This window comes from Hyla sarda, chromosome 13, assembly GCF_029499605.1.
Source record: "Hyla sarda isolate aHylSar1 chromosome 13, aHylSar1.hap1, whole genome shotgun sequence".
Taxonomy (NCBI): domain Eukaryota; kingdom Metazoa; phylum Chordata; class Amphibia; order Anura; family Hylidae; genus Hyla; species Hyla sarda.
The window spans coordinates 11,927,307-11,947,784 of NC_079201.1; the positions used below are offsets into that span (position 1 = coordinate 11,927,307).

General features: G+C 45.2%; 2 protein-coding genes across 7 annotated transcripts in view; one reads left to right on the forward strand and one right to left on the reverse strand.

Annotated features, from left to right (window-relative positions):
- AANAT (aralkylamine N-acetyltransferase) overlaps nt 1–10,981 on the reverse strand; it is a 22,910-nt gene extending 11,929 nt beyond the window's left edge. Inside the window, exon 1 of one of the 5 annotated variants that reach the window (XM_056549863.1) lies at nt 9,300–9,385. The gene's annotated coding sequence lies outside the window, so the exon portion shown is untranslated. Of the gene's footprint in view, nt 1–257; nt 326–5,144; nt 5,168–9,299; nt 9,386–10,669; nt 10,827–10,853 lie in introns of those variants that run through there. The other 4 variants (XM_056549864.1, XM_056549860.1, XM_056549862.1 and 1 more) reach the window with 4 other exon arrangements.
- UBE2O (ubiquitin conjugating enzyme E2 O) overlaps nt 10,878–20,478 on the forward strand; it is a 47,775-nt gene continuing 38,174 nt past the window's right edge. For both annotated transcript variants that reach the window (XR_008849518.1, XM_056549859.1), the window contains exon 1: nt 10,878–11,355. Coding sequence is in view for 1 of the 2 variants with exons in the window: in XM_056549859.1 (XP_056405834.1) it covers nt 10,987–11,355 (369 nt within the window). In the remaining variant the exon portion in view is untranslated. The remainder of the gene's footprint in view (nt 11,356–20,478) is intronic.

The window sequence follows — 20,478 nt, forward strand, 5'->3', positions numbered from 1 at the left end:
TATTTATCATTTATATTATTATTTATTATTTATATTATTTATTATTTATATTATTATTTATATTATTTATCATTTATATTATTATTATTATTTAGTTTATGGCAGCAAGCAGTTAAATGACAAACTCAACTCTACTACACTAGTATATACCGGCCTGCGCTCCAGCCCATATACCCAAAATTAGTGTCCGGATGCGGATACTATATTAAAAAATTCTCCTAATTTTAACTTTTCCCCAGCTTTTCCCATTGACTCACCTATGTTCAGCACTGACCTCGGCGGACAGCTCCCAAGTGGGGCCAAGGAAGACCGGAGACTGCAGTGCAGAAGGTGCCACCCGTGTCCACTGATCTCCTGAGCTGCTGCTTATGGTGACATCCCCCGAATTAAGTTGTTTATTGCTCACGTGACTATAAAGGCTTTAAGATTCCCCCGCTGACTGGCAGAGAGGACGAGAAGCATTCGCTGTCGTCTTTAAAGGGGTACTCCGGTGAAAACCTTTTTTCTTTTAAATCAACTGGTGACAGAAAGTTAAACATATTTGTAAATTACTTCTATTAAAAAATCTTAATCCTTCCTGTACTTATTAGCTGCTGAATACTATAGAGGAAATTCTTTTCTTTTTGGAATGCTCTCTGATGACACCACGAGCACAGTGCTCTCTGCTGACGTTATAATAATAATAATAATAATAACACTTTATTTATTGTTGTCCTTAGTGGGATTTGAACCCAAGTCCCCAGCACTGCAAGGCAGCAGTGCTAACCACTGAGCCACCATGCTGCCCTTAGCATACATCTGCTATGCATGGCTGCTAAAATGGACAGAGATGTCAGCAGAGAGCACTGTGCTCGTGATGTCATCAGTGTTCCAAAAAGAAAGGAATCTCCTCTGTAGCATTCAGCAGCTAATAAGTACTGGAAGGATTAAGATTTTTTAATAGAACTAATTTACAAATATGTTTAACTTCCTGCCACGAGTTGATTTAAAAGAAAAAAGGTTTTCACAGGAGTACCCCTTTAAGTGCTTCTGCCAAAGGGCTCCACCACCGAGGCGCCCCCTAGTTGTTGGTGAGGCAACCAGTTTCGATAGGAATGGCCATAGACTGCACTGGCATTATATATATATATATATATATATATATATATATATATATATATATATTTATATACACATATATATAGTCCAACAAACAATGGCGTAGCACTCCACGGTAGCTTGAGCTACCGTGGAGTGCTGCGCCATTGTTTGTTGGACTGTCTGAATAGGTCATGATCGGGCCTTGGGCTCTTGGCACCCATGACTTTTCTAAGGAGTGCTGCAACTACTCTGGTATATATATATATATATATATATATATATATATATATATATTTATTTATTTATTTTTTTGCTTTTTTAAATTTATATTTTTAATTTTAGCATGGACGATCTGTCGGGTAAGGCCTCAGTAGAAGAAAAAAAAATTATATATATATATATATATATATATATATATATCAATATTTTTTTTTACTTTTTTAAAAATTATTTTTATTTATATTTTTTATTTTTGCATGGACGTTCACTACATCAGGTCTGTCGGGTGAGAATATATAATTTTTTTTATTTTACTTTATTTTTTTACTTTTTTTAATTATTTTTATTTGTATTTTTTATTTTAGAATGGACGTTCACTACTACATCAGGTCTGTCGGGTGAGAATATATAAAAAAAATTTATTTCACTTTATTTTTTTACTTTTTTAAATTATTTTTATTGATATTTTTTATTTTAGCATGGACGTAGTAGAAGAAAAAAAAAGAAAAAAAGTTATATATATATATATAACTTTATTTTTTTAAACTTTTTTTTAAACTTTTTTTAATTATTTTTATTTATATTTTTAATTTTAGCATGGATGTTCACTACATCAGGTCCGTCGGGTGAGGCCTCAGTAGAAAAAGTTACTCCGGGAATAATAATAACAACAATAATAAATATAATCATTATTATTATTGTTATTATTAGTAGTATAGTTGTTATTATTATTATAATTTATATTATTATTAGCGTCATATATATTATTATTACTTTCTACTACTATTATTATTGACCTTAAAGAAGCACTCTTGAATAATAACAACGATAATAAAAATAATGCTAATAATCATGCTAATAATAATAATATAAATCATGCTAATAATAATAATATAAATGATAATAATAACTATACTACTACTACTACTACTACTACTACTAATAATAATAATATAAATCATGCTAATAATAATAATATAAATGATAATAATAACTATACTACTACTACTAATAATAATAATATAAATCATGCTAATAATAATAATATAAATGATAATAATAACTATACTACTACTACTAATAATAATAATAATTGTAAAATAATAATAATAATAATAATTGTAATTGTAAAAATGTAATTGTTATTATTAGTAGTAGTAGTAGTACAAATATAATAATAATAATTATAATTTATATTATTATCACTATTATTATTATTACTGTTATATTTGCTAACAAAGTGCAGCAAAGACTATTATTAGAGAATAATGCAGAGGTTCTTGTCTATGCCTTGTGTTTACCTGTTGTAGCTGATGTGGCAGGCATGGGATAGGCTCTGTTTTGGAATTCCATCATAGAAATGGTTCTGTAATGCTGCCTACATTTCCCATAAGGGTGCGTTCACATTGGGCAAATCTAGCTGAATCTCCGCTTGCGAGTGGAGATTCAGATCTGGCCGCCACTGCTGAAATACTTCGGCGGTAGGACCCAGCGGCACCGCGCCGTCACCATTGACGGTTATGCATTGCTCACAGAATTCCACATAAAGAATGAACATGTTCATTCTCTGTGCAGAACAATTTCAGCAGTGGAATGGACCGCCGCGGAAACCGCAGAAGACCCATTCACACTGGTGTTAAAGTTCACCGCGGAATTCCGTGGGAATTATGTAGTGTGAACGCACCCTAAAAAGAGTAAAAAGTGTGGCGTTTGATCACTGCGCCTGATTGTCGAATTAGGCTGCTAGTGTTGGTGTTTACTCCATTAGTAGGTTGATGTCAATTCACAGTAAATAAAGGTTTTGATGCGTTTTATTATTCAAAGTGCCTTTTTTTTTATGAAATATTGGCATAAGGAGATTGAGATGGCACAATTGAGATGATTTATGAAGATTAGAGATCTTTAGGCTGTGTTCGTATATTTAACTTCGATTGCATTTTTCATGTTTTCTGCTGCATTTCTGGCTGCTACCAAAATGACAGCAGCAGTATACAGATAGAGCTGGAGGGGAGGAGTATAATTACTAAATATCCTGATCTCATAGAGATAGCAGCAGTATACAGATAGAGCTGAAAGGGAGGAGTATAACTACTATATCCTGATCCCATAGAGATAGCAACAGTATACAGTTAGAGCTGGAGGGGAGGTGTATAACTACTATATATACTGATCCCATAGAGATAGCAGCAGTATACAATTATAGCTGGAGGGGAGGTGTATAACTGCTATATATACTGATCCCATAGAGATAGCAGCAGCAGTATACAGATAGAGCTGGAGGGGAGGTGTATAACTATTATATATCCTGATCCCATAGAGATAGCAGCAGTATACCAATAGAGCTGGAGGGGAGGTGTATAACTACTATATATCTTGATCCCATAGAGAAAGCAGCAGTATACAGATAGAGCTGGAGGGGAGGTGTTTAACTACTATATATCCTGATCCCATAGAGAAAGCAGCAGTATACAGATAGAGCTGGAGAGGAGATGTATAATTACTATATATCCTGATCCCATAGAGAAAGCAGCAGTATACAGATAGCTGGAGGGGAGGTGTATAACTACTATATATCCTGCTCCCATAGAGAAAGCAGCAGTATATAGATAGAGCTGGAGGGGAGGTGTATAACTACTATATATCCTGATCCCATAGAGAAAGCAGCAGTATACAGATAGAGCTGGAGAGGAGATGTATAACTACTATATATCCTGATCCCATAGAGAAAGCAGCAGTATATAGATAGAGCTGGAGGGGAGGTGTATAACTACTATATATCCTGATCCCATAGAGAAAGCAGCAGTGTACAGATAGAGCTGGAGGGGAGGTGTATAACTGCTATATATCCTGATCTCATAGAGAAAGCAGCAGTATACAGATAGAGCTGGAGGGGAGGTGTATAACTACTATATATCCTGATCCCATAGAGAAAGCAGCAGTATACAGATAGAGCTGGAGAGGAGATGTATAACTACTATATATCCTGATCCCATAGAGAAAGCAGCAGTATACAGATAGAGCTAGAGGGGAGATGTATAATTACTATATATCCTGATCCCATAGAGAAAGCAGCAGTATATAGATAGAGCTGGAGGGGAGGTGTATAACTACTATATATCCTGATCCCATAGAGAAAGCAGCAGTGTACAGATAGAGCTGGAGGGGAGGTGTATAACTACTATATATCCTGACCTCATAGAGAAAGCAGCAGTGTACAGATAGAGCTGGAGGGGAGGTGTATAACTACTATATATCCTGATCTCATAGAGAAAGCAGCAGTATATACCTCTTTCCGTGACACCACCCCTGCTATATACTTTTTTCCATGACATCACCCCTGCTATATACCTCTTCCTGTGACATCACCCCTGCTATATACCCCAGAGTCAGGTCAGGTGTGAAAGGGCCATAAATGTCTGTAGTTTGTGTACCCGAGCTGCGATCAGTATTTGTTTATTACATTACAATGATCTGTATAGGATGATAATGGCTTTAGGAACAACCATAAACACTGTAAATAATTTTGGTGAGAGAGCAGGCAACATGTTTTATGATGTTTTTTACTGCAACAGCTTTGTTGAATATTTAAGATGGTCTATAAATAAATAAAAATAATAAAAGTAACTGCATAAAGAGTCAATGAAGATTTATAGACCTGCAGAACTGACTACAGTGTAGACCAAGAGAGACACCTGGAGGACGAGCAAGGTATTACATGTAATCAGGCTGCTACTGCTGCACCGCTATGTGTACTATAGATTAGAGTTTATTCAAACAGTGTGCCTCCAGCTGTTGCAAAACTACAGCCAAAGACTGTCCGAGCATGCTAGGAGTTGTAGTTTTACAACAGCTGGAGGCACACTGTTTGGAAAACAATTCTATATATAGTACCAGTCACCCCTTCTACATACCTCTTCCAGTGACATTACCCCTGCTATATACCTCTTCCTGTGACATCACCCCTGCTATATACCTCTTCCAGTGACATCACCCCTGCTATATACCTCTACCTGTGACATCACCCCTGCTATATACCTCTTCCTGTGACATCACCCCTGCTATATACCTCTTCCCGTGACATCACCCCTGTTATATACCTCTTCCCGTGACATCACCCCTGCTATATACCTCTTCCCGTGACATCACCCCTGTTATATACCTCTTCCAGTGACATTACCCCTGCTATATACCTCTTCCTGTGACATCACCCCTGCTATATACCTCTTCCTGTGACATCACCCCTGCTATATACCTCTTCCCGTGACATCACCCCTGTTATATACCTCTTCCCGTGACATCACCCCTGCTATATACCTCTTCCTGTGACATCACCCCTGTTATATACCTCTTCCAGTGACATTACCCCTGCTATATACCTCTTCCTGTGACATCACCCCTGCTATATACCTCTTCCTGTGACATCACCCCTGCTATATACCTCTTCCTGTGACATCACCCCTGCTATATACCTCTTCCTGTGACATCACCCCTGCTATATACCTCTTCCTGTGACATCACCCCTGGTATATACCTCTTCCCGTGACATCACCCCTGCTATATACCTCTTCCAGTGACATTACCCCTGCTATATACCTCTTCCTGTGACATCACCCCTGCTATATACCTCTTCCTGTGGCATCACCCCTGCTATATACCTCTTCCAGTGACATCACCCCTGCTATATACCTCTACCTGTGACATCACCCCTGCTATATACCTCTTCCTGTGACATCACCCCTGTTATATACCTCTTCCTGTGACATCACCCCTGCTATATACCTCTTCCTGTGACATCACCCCTGTTATATACCTCTTCCTGTGACATCGCCCCTGCTATATACCTCTTCCCGTGACATCACCCCTGTTATATACCTCTTCCCGTGACATCACCCCTGTTATATACCTCTTCCTGTGACATCACCCCTGGTATATACCTCTTCCCGTGACATCACCCCAGCTATATACCTCTTCCTGTGACATCACCCCTGCTATATACCTCTTCCTGTGACATCACCCCTGCTATATACCTCTTCCTGTGACATCACCCCTGCTATATACCTCTTCCCGTGACATCACCCCTGTTATATACCTCTTCCTGTGACATCGCCCCTGCTATATACCTCTTCCCGTGACATCACCCTTGTTATATACCTCTTCCTGTGACATCACCCCTGCTATATACCTCTTCCCGTGACATCACCCCTGCTATATACCTCTTCCCGTGACATCACCCCTGCTATGTGACCGCGCGCACGGACTTCCATGCCGCATCGGGGGTTACACCGTACTTTTGAATACTACACAATAGGGTGAGTGCAACTGAACCATCCCGCCTCCTGTAGAGTCATTAATTATGCAACATATGTTTGATTCTAATTATGTAATCATTGCAATAAGGTATTTTCGGCTGTAAAATGTAACTTTTGTAAAGTTTTTAATAATTTTTCATCAGCACTGTCCACTGATGCACTTTACTATTATAGTGGCAGTTCATGCCCTATATCTTATAGCACTATATATGGTGTATACCTCTTAATTGTACCTTAATTGTATATACCACTCATGTGATCACTGTTTGTTGCTTGAAAAAGGCTGCATTGTCAGCAGAAGCGTTGCTTGCTGTATTGATATGGAATAAACACCTTTTGTTACATTCATAATCCTGAGTGCTGCAGCTCTTTCTTGGATATGTAACCTGCCTTGACCGGGGACTTTGCTGCTGTTGGGAGACGCCGTGTATAACTGGTTTGCCCTCTGTGCTTGCACCACCTGCAACTTGATTGGGCGCTGCTCTACAAATTTGCTTTGAGATATATATATATATATATATATATATATATATATATATATATTTATCCCCAGACACCGAGACACCATCTCTTTAAAGTTTTCAGGGAACGTCTCCTGACATAGTGATCATAATTTATATGCTGGAGCTGAGGTAATAAACCTTAATATCCAACCCAGACCAGAGAGGGAAAAATATAATAAGGACAGGATAGGAGGTCGGGATAGGAGGTCGAGATAGGAGAACAGGATAGAAGGTCGGGATAGGAGGATGGGATAGGAGGTCGGGATAGAAGGTCGGGATAGGAAGACAGGATAGAAGGTCGGGATAGGAGGTCGGGATAGGAGGTCGAGATAGGAGGTCGAGATAGGAGAACGGGATAGGAGGATGGGATAGGAGGTCGAGATAGGAGAACGGGATAGGAGGATGGGATAGGAGGTCGGGATAGGAGGACCGGATAGGAGGACGGGATAGGAGGACGGGATAGGAGGTCGAGATAGGAGGACGGGATAGGAGGACCGGATAGGAGGACGGGATAGGAGGTCGAGATAGGAGGACGGGATAGGAGGACGAGATAGGAGGTCAGGATAGGAGGACGGGATAGGAGGACGGGATAGGAGGTCGGGATGGGAGGACGGGATAGGAGGTCGGGATAGGAGGTCGAGATAGGAGGACGGGATAGGAGGACAGGATAGGAGGTCGGGATAGGAGGTGGGGATATGGCAACAATATATGAGGACGGGATATGAAGTCAAAAGCTTCCTCCTTTGTTGATTTTCTTCCCCAACAAGGATTAGGAAGGAAAAACCGGGCAACGCCGTGTACTCAGCTAGTATATATATATATATATAATCAGGGAAACATTTAAAGGGTCTGTCCCCATTCTGACCTTTTTTGAGCAATATTTTTTGCTAACGAGGGTTAAGTAATCCAAGCCTAATGATCACTGCAACGTAAACCTCAAGTATCCATTAGGATCAATGCCTTGATTGATATCCAATATCTCCTCGTCTATTTAGGATGTATGAGGGACAGGTTTCCCCTCCTTCACCTTCTATATAGTTTCTGGGGGGACAAATTTCTTATCAGTATCCGAGTCCTTTCTTCACATCCATCTGATGGATCCCATTCATCTAATGCACTGCTAATGGAGAACAAAAGGTTAACAGATGTTCCCATTTCACAGAACCAGCCCCCACCATTAACGCCCCTTTCCATGATTACTTATTTGTTTATGGGTCTCTGTCCATTGCCTGTTGGTCATGTAAAGCCGCAGGGCCCACGAACACTATGAAATATGGAGGAACTCCACGGGTAAAGAAACGGGTAAAGATTCGGTAAAGAAACAGGTAAAGATTCGGGGTACTGACGATTTTGAATCACAGAATCCACCAAAAGAATGAACATGGTCGTTCTTTTTGGCAGAATGACCACGCAGAACTCTGGGACGGCGCAGGTCTGTGAGGTCATATTGCTGATTCATTATGGCGGCGCCCGCTTCACCACGGAATATTCTGTTTGCACATATCCTTAAAGGGGTACTCCACCCTTAGACAACTTATCCCCTATCCAAAGGCTAGGGGATAAGATGTCTGATCACGGGGGTCCCGCTGCTAGGAACTCCCGCGATCTCAGCAGCGGCACCCCGGACATCCCACTCGTGACGTCACGACCATGCCCCCTCAATGCAAGTCTATGGGAGGGGGCGTGACGGCAATGCACCTGACGCTCTAAACAAACGCCGGGTGCCTCAGGGAGATGGCGGCAATACTGGTCACAGTTCAGACTGGGGGGGTTCTTTTTGCCTAAGGGGCACACCCGTATCCTGTTCGTGGGATGCTGGTGAGGGTGTGATGAGGGCAGATGGGATTACACTAGGGGCAGATGGCATTAACTCCTTGTGTTCGTGACGCCAGGGCATGGTTTTACCTCTACACCCCCGAAGGTATGCCGCTGGATCCTGGGCTAGGCACGGGGGGGCAATAATGACTCCGACGCCAAGTTATGGAACAACGGCAGCTTTACTGAGTCAGACAGATGTAACAGTCTATACAGCTTGGCTAGGCCAGTGACTTCAGAGACCTCAGGGCTTGCTGGGACTTATGGTGGACTGGGACAATTTGCCGCAGAGCCACGCTGACTGAAGACAGATTGACTTGGACTGACTTGACTATGGCAGACTATGACTGACTTCACCCCTTCTGTAGCTTACCAGGCTTTGACTTGACCTGTGGGGTACTGGACTTTAGGCCTCTTTAGGACTCCAGACACACACCTAGGACTTGACCTTACTGCAACTAAGCAAAGACTTAAAGACAAAGAGGAGGCTCCACCCAGGGCTTATATGGGGGAGACTCTTATGGGGTCCCATAGGTCACATGGTCACTGGTACCTCAATGGGTTACAATCACATGACAACAGGTCTTAAAAAAGCATAACATATTTTATATACAGTACTCTATATAACAAGTATAGAAGCAGATATACAAAGGAACAGGGGCAGGGGGGAGGGGTCAGAGGTCACTGTATGGAGGCTGCCTGACAGCAAGGGTACAGAGGTGCAACTCCTGTACTGGGTCACCTCATAGTTTTATAACAGCTGGGGGCACATTGTTTGGAAAACAATGATATAGCCTAAGAGGCATCGAGGGCATGATGGGAGTTGTAGTTTTGTAACAGCTGAAAAGCCAAATGTTGGGGAACACTGCCTTAGTATATAGGCGGACAAGAGGCACCCAGGGCATGATGGGAGATGTAGTACTATAACAGCTGGAAAGCCATATGTAGAGGAACACCGCTTGAGAATATAGGCTGACAAGAGGCACCGAGGGCATGATAGGAGTTGTAGTACTATAACAGCTGGAAAGCCATATGTAGGGGAACACTGCTTGAGAATATAGGTTGACAAGAGGCACCGAGGGCATGATGGGAGTTGTAGTTTAAAGCCATATGTAGGGAACACTGTTTTTGAATATAGGACAGTGTGCCTCTGTCTGTTGCAAAACTACAACTCCCAGCATGCCCGGACAGCCGAAGGCTGTCGGGGTATGCTGGGAGTTGTAGTCTTAAAACAGCTGGAGGCACACTGTTTGAAAAACCGTCTTATAGGCTGATAAGAGGCATCGAGGACATGCTGGGAGTTGTAGTCTTGCAACAGCTGGAGGCACACTGTTTGGAAAACCGTCTTATAGGCTGATAAGAGGCATCGAGGACATGCTGGGAGTTGTAGTCTTACAACAGCTGGAGGCACACTGTTTGGAAAACCGTCTTATAGGCTGATAAGAGGCATCGAGGACATGCTGGGAGTTGTAGTCTTGCAACAGCTGGAGGCACACTGTTTGGAAAACCGTCTTATAGGCTGATAAGAGGCATCGAGGACATGCTGGGAGTTGTAGTCTTACAACAGCTGGAGGCACACTGTTTGGAAAACCGTCTTATAGGCTGATAAGAGGCATCGAGGACATGCTGGGAGTTGTAGTCTTACAACAGCTGGAGGCACACTGTTTGGAAAACCGTGTTTATAGGCTGACAAGAGGCATCGAGGACATGCTGGGAGTTGTGGTTCTACCAGCCAGTGCCCACCTGTAGCTTTAACCCCTTTATGGACGATATGTGAACATTTATTTTAAATGCTAAATCCTTGTGACCACCACAACAGCGCCCTGAACAACTGAGCCCTATGAACCACACCGCGCATGCGCAGACAGGGAAAACTCCCTTTTGTTCCTGAGAACCAGACGTTCCCTGCCAACCGAGCGCAGGTTACCCCGGCAACAGCATCCCTGCGCCTTAGTAACGACGTCGGGCGCGGTGACGTCACCCCGTCCTTTCCGCCGCTCTTTTCCTTGGTAACCGCCCAGGCCAGCGGCATCTCCTCTGTTCTCTTCCGGACAACAACAATGGCGGATACCGCGGAGCCCTCATCCCCCGTGTCAGGCGAGGCCCCTCCGCTGCCCGGGACCGACGGCTCCCAGCGGCTCCTCTTCTCGCACGATCTGGTCTTCGGGTCGTACAGGGGCCAGAGCCGGTTCGGCCTGGTGAGGCTCATGCACGGGGAGGACTCGGAGAGCGAGGATGAAGAGGTGGATGCCGAGGAAGAGGAGGCCGGCGGGGGCCGGAGGAAGGGAGGAGGAGCTGGCGGGGGAGAACAGGGGAGTCCCGGATCCGATACCGCCGGGGAGGCCAGCAGGTTCGGGCCCCTGAAGAGAGGCTACGTGCGGGTGCAGTGGTACCCAGAGGGCATCCGACAGGACGTCAAGGAGACCAAGGTAACGGCGCTGACTCACTGTACCGGCACTGCAGCTGTGTGACAACTACGGCCTGTTCACACCTGCTGGATACACTGCAGATTTATTTATTATTTTTTTTTTATATGTCCTGTCAAATCCTGCACAAAAGAGGGAAACCCAGTGACAGTCAGCAAAAGTCAACCTGGGAGTATCTGCCCCTGTGTACGTAAAAGCAGTGTTTCCCAACCAGGGTGCCTCCAGCTGTTGCAGAACTACAACTCCCAGCATGCCCGGACAGCCTTTGGCTGTCCGGGCATGCTGGGAGTTGTAGTTCTGCAACAGCTGCAGGCACCCTGGTTGGGAAACACTGTCCTAAAGGAGCAGTCCAAGCCGTGATCGATGTGTCTAATCGTGATCACATGACCTGTTCCTGTCTCTGCATCACTGGGATTGTAAGATTGTGTTCACACCTGGTGGATACACTGCAGATTATTATTATTTTTTTTTTTTTATTCGTCCTGTCAAATCCCGCACAAAAGATGGAAACCCAGTGACAGTCAGCAGACCGGCCGGCGATTCAAGTCCCAAAAGTGAACCTAGGAGTATCTGCCCCCTGTGTACATAACCTAAAGCAGTGTTTCCCAACCAGGGTGCCTCCAGCTGTTGCAGAACTACAACTCCCAGCATGCCCAGACAGCCTTTGGCTGACCGGGCATGCAGGGAGTTGTAGTTTTGCAACAGCTGGAGTCACCCTGGTTGGGAAACACTGTCCTAAAGGAGCAGTCCAAGCCGTGATCGATGTGTCTAATCGTGATCACATGACCTGCTCCAGTCTCTGCATCACTGGGATCGTAAGATTGTGTTCACACCTGGTGGATACACTGCAGATTATTATTTTTTTTATGTCCTGTCAAATCCCGCACAAAAGACGGAAACCCAGTGACAGTCAGCAGACCGACCGGCGATTCAAGTCCCAAAAGTGAACCTAGGAGTATCCACCCCGTGTACATATCCTAAAGCAGTGTTTCCCAACCAGGGTGCCTCCAGCTGTTGCAGAACTACAACTCCCAGCATGTCCGGTCATACTGGGAGTTGTAGTTTTTCAACAGCTGGAGGCATCCTGGTTGGGAAACACTGTCCTGAAGGACCAGTCCAAGCCATGATCGATGTCTAATCGTGATCACATGACCTGTTCCTGTCTCTGCATCACTGGGATTGTAAGATTGTGTTCACACCTGGTGGATACACTACAGATTATTATTTTTAATTTTGTCCTATCAAATCCCGCACAAAAGACGGAAACCCAGTGACAGTCAACAGACCGATCGGCGATTCAAGTCCCCAAAGTGAACCTAGGAGTATTTGCCCCTGTGTACAGCCTTTGGCTGTCCGGGCATGCTGGGAGTTGTAGTTATGCAACGGCTGGAGGCTCCCTGGTTGGGAAACACTGTCCTAAAGGAATAGTCCAAGCCATGATCGATGTGTCTAATCGTGATCACATGACCTGCTCCACTCTCTGCATCACTGGAATCATAAGATTGTGTTCACATTTGTTAGATACACTGCAGATTTATTTATTTTTTTTTGGCAGGGGGGGGGGGGGGTGAATTCCTTATGGGTTCACATTGAAATTGGAACTACATCCAAAGGGGGATGTGTCCATAGATGTTTGTCCTGTCGATTCCTGCACAATAGACGGAAACTCGGTGTTAAGCAACAGACCGATCTGCGATCGAAGTCTCAAAAGGGAACCTAGGAGTATCTGCCCCTGTGTATGTATCCTAAAGCGGTGTTTCCCAACCAGGGTGCCTCCAGCTGTTGCGGAACTACAACTCCCAGCATGCCCGGACAGCCTTTGGCTGGGAGTTGTAGGTTTGCAACAGCTGGAGGCATCCTTATTGGGAAACACTGTCCTAAAGGAGCAGTCCAATCCATGATTCATGTGTCTAATTGTGATCACATGACCTGCTCCTGTCGCTGCATCACTGGGATCATAAGATTGTGTTGACACATGGTGGATACACTGCAGATTTTTATTTATTTGGCAGGGGGGGGGGGTGAATTCCTTACGGGTTCACATCGAAATTGGAACTACATCCAAAGGGGGATGTGTCCATAAATGTTTGTCCTGTCGAATCCTGCACAAAAGACGGAAACCCAGTGACAGGCAACAGACCGACCGGCGATTCAAGTCCCCAAAGTGAACCTAGGAGTATCTGCCCCTGTGTACATATCCTAAAGCAGTGTTTCCGAACCAGGGTACCTCCAGCTGTTGCAGAACTACAACTCCCAGCATGCCCGGACAGCCTTTGGCTGTCCGGGCATGCTGGGAGTTGTAGTTTTGCAACAGCTGGAGGCACCCTGATTGGGAAACACTGTCCTAAAGGAATAGTCCAAGCCATGATCGATGTGTCTAATCGTGATCACATGACCTGCTCCAGTCTCTGCATCACTGGAATCATAAGATTGTGTTCACAACTGGTGGATACACTGCAGATATTTTATTTTTATTTATTTTTTGGCAGGGGGGGTTGAATTCCCTATGGGTACACATTTGAATTGTACCTACATTTGGGGAATCCAATGGATCTGTCCGTATTTTTATTTTATTTTTTGTCCAGGGAAATCCTGCACAATAGACGGAAACCCAGTGATAGGTAACAGAGCGGCGAGCTCAGTTTTCTGTCCGTAAACGTAATCTCTCCTAAATGTGAAGCTAGTCCTAATGTGGGAAATCTACAGCATGTCCGTCCTCTGTATACATATCCTAGAAGTGATCAGTGTGACTAATCGTGATCACATGACCTGCTTTAGTCTCGACATCCCTGCGATCATAGTGTTGTGTTCACATGTGGGGGATACTCTGCAGATTTGTTTTTACCAGAGGGATTTCAATTCCCCAATTCACATTAGAATTGGCGATACATCCGGGGGGATGTGACGGATCTGTGCGTAATTTTTAATCCAGGCAAATCCTGCACAACATACGGAAACCCTGCAATAGGCAACAGACCAGCGAGCTCAGTTTTCTGTTCCCCAAACTGAATCTGCGATGGAAGTCTTTAATGTAAAACCTTGTCCTTATGGGGAAAATCCGCAGCGTATTCACCATCTGGGTACTTGCCCTACCAGTGATCAATGTGTCTAATTGTGATCACATGACATGCCCCAGTCTCAGTATCACTGGGATTGTATGGGGGAGATTTATCCAAAAACTGTGCAGAGGAAGAGTGGTGCAGTTGCCCTGCTAAATTTATGGACAATTAAAAAAAAGACAGACCCCGTAGTTTGGCTGCAACGATTTAGCGATTAAAATAGATAATGGAAATTGATGTCCACTATTTCTGTTATGAATGTGTGGGTCGTTAGGGGGCGTGGCCTAGTAACCAATAGTATACTTACTGCCACTACCTCTTTCCCTGGCTCTTAGCCCCTCAGTCTGCCCCTACGTGGTCCCCTCCGGTGCCTCGGAGTACCTTTTTGAAGACTCTGCAGACTAGCGACATGTTTGGCCTGTCTTCAGCACCGGGACCACGGCCTGGAGTGCTGACCGGAAGCCAATGCCAACGCTACTTGTGAGCAGCGACTCCTTGTTCTCAACGCCTCTGGTCACAAGAAGCCTTGGGTCCTGACCTCGCCGGAGCCGCCCAGTCCGCCACCTGCCCATAGCTCCCTACTCCATCCTCCCTGTAGTGACAGATCATCTTGGTGAAGGCAGGACGGCCAAGGTCTGTGAAGTGAAAAGGGTACTCCACTGGCCAGCGTTCGGAAGTAAATGTTCTGAACGCCGTTTTCGCAATGTGGGGGTCGACCATGCCCCTCATGACATCACGACCACGCCCCTTCAATGCAAGTCTATGGGAGGGGGCATGACGGCCGTCACGCCCCCTCCCATAGACTTGCATTGAGGGGCGTTTTCCCCTCTTAAACCTTTAGGTGCTGTCCCCTCTCTTTTCCCCTGTTAACTCTTTACAATACAGTCCCCAATTTCTCCCATACACACATGAACTCTTCCCTGGTCCCCCTAATCCGGTGTTGTTTTAAATTTATCAGATTAATCAAGAAATAATCAACCGACTAATCCATTATGACAATAATCATTAATTGCAACCCTAGTCAGTAGGATCTTTTGGGATCTGTAGGTGTTCAGCCTCGAACAGAATCGGCAATGAAAGCCCTGACACACGTTACCCTATCCTAAATTGGGAAAATCTACAGCGTATAAGCCAACTTTGAGCAGACCTTCCCAACCAATGTGCCTCCAGCATGAATTTGTAGACCCCAGATGGACCCTCTTGAGGTCAATAGGATCTCTCCGGATCCATTGGTGTCCAATGTGCAAAGGAGTACTCCGGCGCGTTTTCTTTTTGTTTTTTTTAACCCTATGTGCCCGGGCTGCCAAACGGCCAGTGATACGCTAAGCGCCACGTGGCTCTTCGACTTACAGGAAGTCGAAGAAGTCGGGGACCGGAGAACTGGACATTGTTATCAGTGCAATTGGGGAGCGTAGGAAGGTGAGTTAAAGTTTGTTTTGTTTAGCTTGGCAGCCCGGTCACATAGGGTTAAAAAATTAAATAAAAATAAAAAACGCACTGGAGTACTCCTTTAAATTGGAAAATCTCCTCCAGATCAGCAGTGTTTTCACCACCTGTGTACATACCGTAAAGTGAGGGATTGGGAGTGTCCCGGTCAAGGGCTGTATAAGGCCCGCAGAACCGCTTGACCTGGCCCCGCCAAGGCTGTGCTCTCGCACGTTCACTGTAAAGCACCGCAGTGTTGTTAACAGAAGATTGCGCCGAATATAACAACAATGCATTCAAGGAACATTCGGAGGGACTGTCACACGGCGCGTATTCAGAACTGTACAGTGAAAGACCGTATTAATATGTATGGCTAGCGAATTATCTTATAAATAGGTGTTGATCATTGTCTAATCTGATAACATGATCACATGACCTGAAGTCTCGGCATCACTGGGATCATGAGGGGGTATGTTCACATGTGGTAGCTACAATGCAGATTTTGACTTCCCTATTGAAGTTAAAGGGAACCTGCCACTAGGTTTTACCCTATAAGACAACAGCTATGGGGCTTTAAATAATCGCTCCTCCCATGCCCCTGGTACAGAATAGATTTGTTGCGCGCTGTGTACCTATAACTACGTGGGGGCAGATATATGGCCAAAACTAGTCCCCTCTGTTTGCCTATTTAGCATGCGTGAGGGATGGTAAGAAGTTTTTTATGTCATTTTCTGCAGCCACTGAAGCAGTGTTTTCCAACCAGGGTGCCTCCAGCTGTTGCAATACTAAATCTCCCAGCATGGTCGTACAGCCTGGGTGGCAGCGTAAGTGTCCTGGGGCATTCTCTTCTTCACACTATGTTTTTTGAGGCTATTACATGCAAGTGCAGCAATGACCTGACACTTCAGTGACATAGAAAACTACTTGCCCATCAGTCACACATGCCGAGGGGTTATCACGAGTAAACTGAGGTGACTACTTTTTGGCCACGAATCTGCCCCGATGTTGGCGCATGGCGTGTGACTGAATCAGAGTTCTTCTGTGTAATCCGCCAATTACATGCCATATCAGGGACATTGAAGGAAGTGACACTTTTAAAGGCCCTAAGTGTGAGCAACCAAATAGGGTAAAACAGGTTCCCTTCATGGTACGTTCACAGGTGCAGAATCTGCTACCTATTTTCTGCAGCTGAATTTACTACCCACCAAAATTGACGGGTAGCAAAGTCAGCAGCAGATCCTGTACGTGTGAACCTGCTTTTAATTGGGAAACCCCGCGGAATGTGATAATCCTGCCAGTAGTCATTGTGTCTTTGTAAACTTGTGGTTATGTGACCTGCTAATGTCATTTCCGGTCTGAACAATACTGGGAACGGGATTGTACATTCACACGTGGCAGGTTTTTCCACGTCTTAGAAGTTGGCAAGTCAAAATCCGCAAAGAAAATCTACTGTGCGTCTGCCACCCTAAATGGGTGATCCTCCCCCCCCCCCCCTCCCAACCTGCGCCTTTACACCTGTTGCAAACCAAGGCCAAAGCCTGTGTGGGCATGCTGGTAGTTGTAGTTTTGCAACAGCTTTAGAGGCTAAGGTTGGGGTTCCTTCCCCTGGATCATAAAGAGTCTGCGCTAAAGGATAGCAGTCAGCATGTGAGTGATCAGATATGGTATTGGGGTACAGGTCTGGATATTGGGGTATCTAAGAGTGTGACCATTGTTGCTCTGAGTAGGTGGGTCCCATGTTTATAGTGTAGGGCGGTGGTCTTCAAACTGTGGCCCTCCAGATGTTGCAGAATGACTGCATCTAGCTGATTAAGAAGACAAGGTGACATGTCCCCTGTAGAACCTAAGTCTCCAAATGGTCGACCTCCCAGGTGTTACAAAACTGCAACTTCCAGCATGCCTGGTTGGCGTTTGGTTACAGGCAGCTATGTCCTCCCCTAGCAGATTAACTCATCAGATTAACGTATCTATGTAATCTAGCACGGTGGCCTCCAGCTGTTGCAAAACTGCAACTTCCAGCATGCCTGGACAGCCAAAGGCTGTCCAGGCATGCTGGGAGTTGTAGTTTTGCAACATCTGGAGGCACCCTGGTTAGGAAACACTGTAGGGTAACGGGTGTGTGACTTTAGGGCTACAAATAATATCAATTGTTAAACATTCTCTTCTTAACTTTGTGTTCCTCTTCAGCATTTATACAATGTAGAGCCGGCAATGCATGCTGGAAGTTGTAGTTTTTTTGCAACACCAGGAGGTCCACGATTTGGAGACCACTAGTGAAGGCTAACCTATATGGAAGGTCCGATTCCTATGCCGGTGCAGGATACTGTAGTCTTCATTGGATCCTCCTCTTCCCAGTTATTTGCCCCTTGCCCGGAGCCTTCTGGGAACATCCACCATATAGCAAAAATTGACGTCACTTATTTCCATTAGGGCCCGAGAGCCCTGTCCGTCTAGTTCACATTCTGCAGACTCACCATCAGGTTATCTATCTGAAGTTATCGCTTTTTTTTATTATCTTGGGTTTAGGAAAAAAATAAATAAAATGCCGCCATACTGGAAGCAGCAGGGAGCCCGTCTGCCGGTGACACTCGCCGCGGCTTTCAGAGGCAATTATCTGGGAGCGTGTAATCCCCCGGGGCCGGCTACTAAATGTCAACCTTTTGGCTTCTGAATTTGGATGCTCTATGTAAAACATGTGGCAGATACGAATGGGGGGGGGGGGGGGTGTCACACACATACCCTGTTCTTTATGGCGCTGTGACAGATGGAGGAGACTCATCGGTCATGTGACGCGGATCGTGTGTAGTGTTAGGCGGTGATACTATAGTGTGTGTTTTGGCAGTGTAAGGGGATGACTCTTGTGTTTGGCAGCCGGTATGGCCGTGAAACGGTTAACAGATGGGGTGGTGGTGGGGGGGGGGGGGGAAACGGCAAATTGCAGTGTGCGGAAGCCACATCAATAAGAGGAGGCATCATCTCCGGCCTGACCGCGCGCTCGTCTGTCCTTATCGGTGACCTCTTATGACATCGTTCACATGGAGGGTTTATACACTTTTATATGGTTTATATGGTTAGATACGTTTTGCACTTCTAAGCTTATTCACTAAAGGTGTGTGTGTGTGTGGGGGGGGGGGGGGGTCTGATGCTAGGACCCTGCGGACCGGGCCGTTACTATTGACGACAGTCCAGTTCGCACAGTGTTCCTCCCTAAGGCTAAATTTACATGGCCGAAAAATGTTCTGAATGATCTGGTGGGCACTAGGACCGCTCGGAAATACTTTCTATAATATTCTTTCTGCCGACCCTGGAAACGGGATTTCCACAGCAGAAACGATGTTGCAGAAATTCCGCCGTGTGCAAGGTGCAGCAGAATCCCATTAAAATCAATAGGACTCTGCTGCAGCCCAATTTCTCAGCAGAATAATCCTGCGTAATATCGTTCGGACGTTCTACCGCGTGAATGTAGCCTTAAAGGGGTATTTTTAAATCAACTGGTGCCAAAAAGTTATACAGATTTGTAAATTACTTCTATGAAAAAATCTTAATCCTTCCAGGAATTATGAGCTGCTGTATACGCCAGAGGAAGTTGTGTAGATCTTTCCAGTCTGACCAGTGCTCTCTGCTGACACCTCTTTCCAGAGTAGCATAGGTTTGCTATGGGGATTTGTTCCTGCTCCGGACAGTTCCCGACATGGACAGATGTGTCAGCAGAGAGCACTGTGGTCAGACAGAAAAGAACTACACAACTTCCTGTGCAGTATACTGGAAGGATTAAGATTTTTTTATTAGAAGTCATTTACAAACCTGTTAAACTTTCTGGCACCAGTTGATTTAAAAATAAAAAAAATAAATAAAAAGTTTTCCAGTGCAGTACCCCTTTAATAGCTAAGACTGGTCACTACTGTTCTTTAGGGGTACTCGGCTTCCCCAGCGTTCGGAACATTATGTCCTGAACGCTTGATGCGGGGGTCGTCATTTGAGCTGGGCGGTATGAACAAAAACGTGTATCACTTTATTTTTGTAAGTGATGGCGGTTCCACGGTATTTAACGGTATTCCCCGCCCCCCCCCCCCCCATCCATGTGACCTGGGCGCTGCTTCTCTCCCAACACTCCCCCCCCCAAATGAATTGTCAGTGCTGTCCCCACATCATGTCACCCGCAAGCGCTCCTCCTCCTGTGAGTTGTGGGCCGCTGGCGCTAGAAATCTGTACTGTACTACAAATAACGTTGCCCGGGCTGCAAAAATAAACCAAATGAACTTTAACTCGCCTGCCTATGTTCCCCAATTTCTCTGGTACCGTCTTCACTGTCATGTCCTGTGCTGCGATCCTCTTGCTGTTTCCTTGGGACGGGAAAGTCACAGAGCCGCCAGCCTATCATCGGCCGGTGATGGGCTGAGCGCACTGTCGTGTAAGGAGGTGATGGGCTGAGCGCACTGTCGTGTAAGGAGGTGATGGGCTGAGCGCACTGTCGTGTGAGGAGGTGATGGGCTGAGCGCACTGTCGTGTAAGGAGGTGATGGGCTGAGCGCACTGTCGTGTGAGGAGGGGATGGGCTGAGCGCACTGTCGTGTGAGGAGGTGATGGGCTGAGCGCACTGTCGTGTAAGGAGGTGATGGGCTGAGCGCACTGTCGTGTGAGGA